Here is a 3,330-nt window from a genome sequence, read left to right as displayed (position 1 = left end):
GAATCTGTGCCCTTGAATGCACTTGTCTTGAATGCATTTGCTGCACTGGGATGTGGAAGGGAGAGTGTGTGCCTTCACCTGTTGCCCAGCTGTTCCCACTGTCAGCATAATCTCTGGAGTAAATTCTTCTTCACCATCCGTGTTCCAGTAGGACCATCTCCAGTCATGGTAGCAATTTTAAAAACAACTTCTGCATTTCCACTAGGACTGAAATCCTTGTAGCTCCTTGTGAGTGTGAGTGGGGGGCTGGGACAGCAGCATTCCTGGACCTTGGACTGAGCCTTATTTTTAGGCAGGGTTGTGCCCAGTCCTGGCTGTGTACTTGCAGCTTTTCCTGTACCTCAGCATCACTGAGATTTTTGTGTAAATGGTGTAATTTACCATATGTTGCTGGGTATACTGTGCACCTATGTTTTTTTGCCAAAATTTTCAGGAATAAAACTTTCATTTTAATATTTTACTTCAATTTTTATTTAGGTATATTTAGAAACACAACTGATTATCATATGTCTGAGTATTATTTTGCATATAGATATTTGTAATTGATTTCTAGAATTATACTTTTAATGGATAAGCACAAATAAAAGAATTTAAAAAATTGTATAGATAATGGAGTTCTACCATTCATGTATAATGCACAGCCCTCTTTTTTCCTCAAAAATTTGGGCAAAAATGTGTGCATTATCCAAAACAAATTATGGTACATTAACTGATTTTATACTAAATCCATGTTAGAGGCTCAACAAAATAGGGCTGGAGGAGGTAGGTCTTATTGGAAAGAATCTAAAGTCAGGGGACACTTTATGTGACAGGCAGATGCTCCATCTAAAGGGATGATTCAGAACATTGTCAATGTGCAGACAGACACCTCCCTGTACTACTCAGTGAGAGACTCAGAGAAATAAAGTCAGGGTGAGCTCAGATACACACCTCCCTGTGCAAAGACAAAAAGGCTGAACTGCAGAGGGGCTCTCAAGAGTTGGGACAAAAGTCAAAAACAAACCAGTCCTTGCACCACAGTGACTCTGACCAACCAGGCTCAGTTTTCTGGGTCCCCTTTTCCTTACTCATCTCCTGTATCTGCTCATGAGGAGATGCCTATCCATTGTCATCCCATTGTCCTGCCTTCATGTCTCCCGGCTGCACCCTTTCAGAATGGGGACCTGTGAGCTATAGGTCAGTGATAACCCCCACATGTTGGGTCAGTGTTGGCTACACTGACTGGACAAGGTCCCCTGGATCTGACCCTCCCTAGGGCAAGCCAGGACCCTTCTCACCACAGACTCTGCAAGTCCCAGGTGCAGGGAGAACAGGAAGTCACAAGGGCAGGCAATCTCAACTCGTCACATCAATTGTGTTTTCTCTTGGTCTGTTGTCAAAGCAGGTCACTCACAAGATTCAGCTCAGGGTGGGGTCATGTGCATGTGCCAGGAAGTGTGGAGAAGGAATATCCTGGTGTTCAGTACCATGAACATTATCACAGTGTGTGTGTGTGTGTGTGTGTGTGTGTGTGTGTGTGTGTGTGTGTGATTTATTGAGCAGGAGATGGGCAGTGTGATTAGGGCCACATGCCGGGATCCTCATATGGGACCTGCAAAGACAGGAACCTGAGGACATCACAGACCCCAAGTTCCAGTGATGTTCAGGGCTCAGGGGAGTTGGCTGAGTCAGTGCATCATGTAGCTCCAAGGAAGAAGATCCCTGGTGGCTTCAAAGAGCCCTTTGCTATGGGTTTCTCTGCAGAGTCACTGGGGTTTAGTGCAGCCAATTCAGTGGCCAGAGATGTCAAAGCACATTGTGTCCCTGAGGGAGCAGCCTAAAGTCAGATTCAGCCTTTAATTCTGGACTAGAGATGATGAGAACTCGATGTCCTGTGAGCTCAGACAGGACCCTCCCTTTGAGAGTGCAGTCTGGGCAGCAGGGGCCAGAGGAGACCCACGAGCTCAGGGCTGCTGTCCAGGAGCAGGTGCAGAGAGAGCTGGGGCAAGACTTCCAGTGAGGGTCTGGGTCTTCCTCTTTTCAGTAAATCGTCTAAAATATTTCACACATGAGGTGACTGTTAACATCCAATTCCACCTGAGAATTTACCCAACCAAATAAAACATGAGGACCATACTCAATAAGGGTATTTCTATAGTTTCCTTATATCTGAATTGGAAGGAGCTGGGGAGGTGGTTGGTTTCATTCACTCACTGGGTGCAGCATTTGGGAGACACACTGTTCAAGGAAGGACATTCAGGCATTGAGTCCAGGACTGGTCCAGGTGGTCTCTGTGTCACTGGAAGGTGGGTTCTTAATGAGGATCATGTGCTGTGGGGGCTTGTTCCTCAGTGGGAGAAGTTATGTCTCCCCAGAGCTCAGTGACCTGACAGGGACACACATTTTACAACAGTGACTGGGACTTGGACCCTGAGTCTTCCACTGAGCATGGACCCTGTGTCCTCTAGTTCTCTCAGGTGGGGTCAAGTCTTCAGCTATGAAACACTGTGCCTCATGAATATGCAAATGAGAAGAGGTAGACTAGGTTAAATGTGGGTCTGTCTGTGCCCTGAGAGCATCACCCACACCCACACTCTCCCCTTAAGAAGTCCTGACTGCACAGCCCCTCACCATGGACTGGAGCTGGAGAGCCCTCTTCCTGGTGGCAGTGGCTACAGGTAAGTGGCTCTTTTGCTCCTGGGTTGAGGAGGGGACCAGGGATAGTCAAGAGACATTTTCAACCCTTCCTGCCTCCTCTCCACAGGTGTCCACTCCCAGGTGCAGCTGGTGCAGTCTGGGGCTGAGGTGAGGAAGCCTGGGGCCTCAGTGAAGGTCTCCTGCAAGGCTTCTGGGTACACCTTCACAGGCTACGATATGCACTGGGTGCGGCAGGCCCCAGGTCAAGGCCTTGAGTGGATGGGAGTAGTTAACCCTAACAGTGGTGGCACAAACTATGCGCAGAAGTTCCAGGGCAGACTCACCATAACTGCAGACAAGTCCACGAGCACAGCCTACATGGAGCTGAGAAGCCTGAGAGCCGAGGACACGGCCATGTATTACTGTGCGAGAGACACAGTGAGGGGGAGTCAGCGTGAGCCCAGACACAAACCTCCTTAGGGGAGCCAGGAGGGCTGGGCTGCAGGGGGCGCTCAGATCATACCAACCACAGAGAACAAATGCAGGGGCAGCTGTGGGTCTGGGCAGGAAGGAAGGGGCTTTGGCTTGGGAGCAGGGGTTTCCTCTCAAAACTCTCAGCTGCATCCAGGGACACTTCTTCCTTCTGTGTGGCTCTCATTTCCCACACTCTCACTGCAGACAGCAAAGGAAGAAGTGAAGCTGTCTGTTTGCAGA

At 48.8% G+C, this 3,330-nt stretch overlaps 1 gene segment (V, D, J or C); it reads left to right on the top strand.

The window, feature by feature from the left end:
• The first annotated feature begins 2,525 nt into the window (after window positions 1-2,525).
• On the top strand, window positions 2,526-3,096 carry LOC123817918. The segment is given in 2 exon segments: window positions 2,526-2,657; window positions 2,744-3,096. Coding segments are annotated over 2 exon segments (399 nt in total).
• Window positions 3,097-3,330: the final 234 nt, after the last annotated feature.

This window comes from Phyllostomus hastatus, unplaced genomic scaffold, assembly GCF_019186645.2.
Source record: "Phyllostomus hastatus isolate PE091 unplaced genomic scaffold, TTU_PhHast_1.1 phas_contig_2369, whole genome shotgun sequence".
NCBI lineage: Eukaryota > Metazoa > Chordata > Mammalia > Chiroptera > Phyllostomidae > Phyllostomus > Phyllostomus hastatus.
The sequence above is the reverse complement of the archived record's forward strand: the minus strand, read 5'-3'. Positions and strand labels throughout refer to the sequence as shown.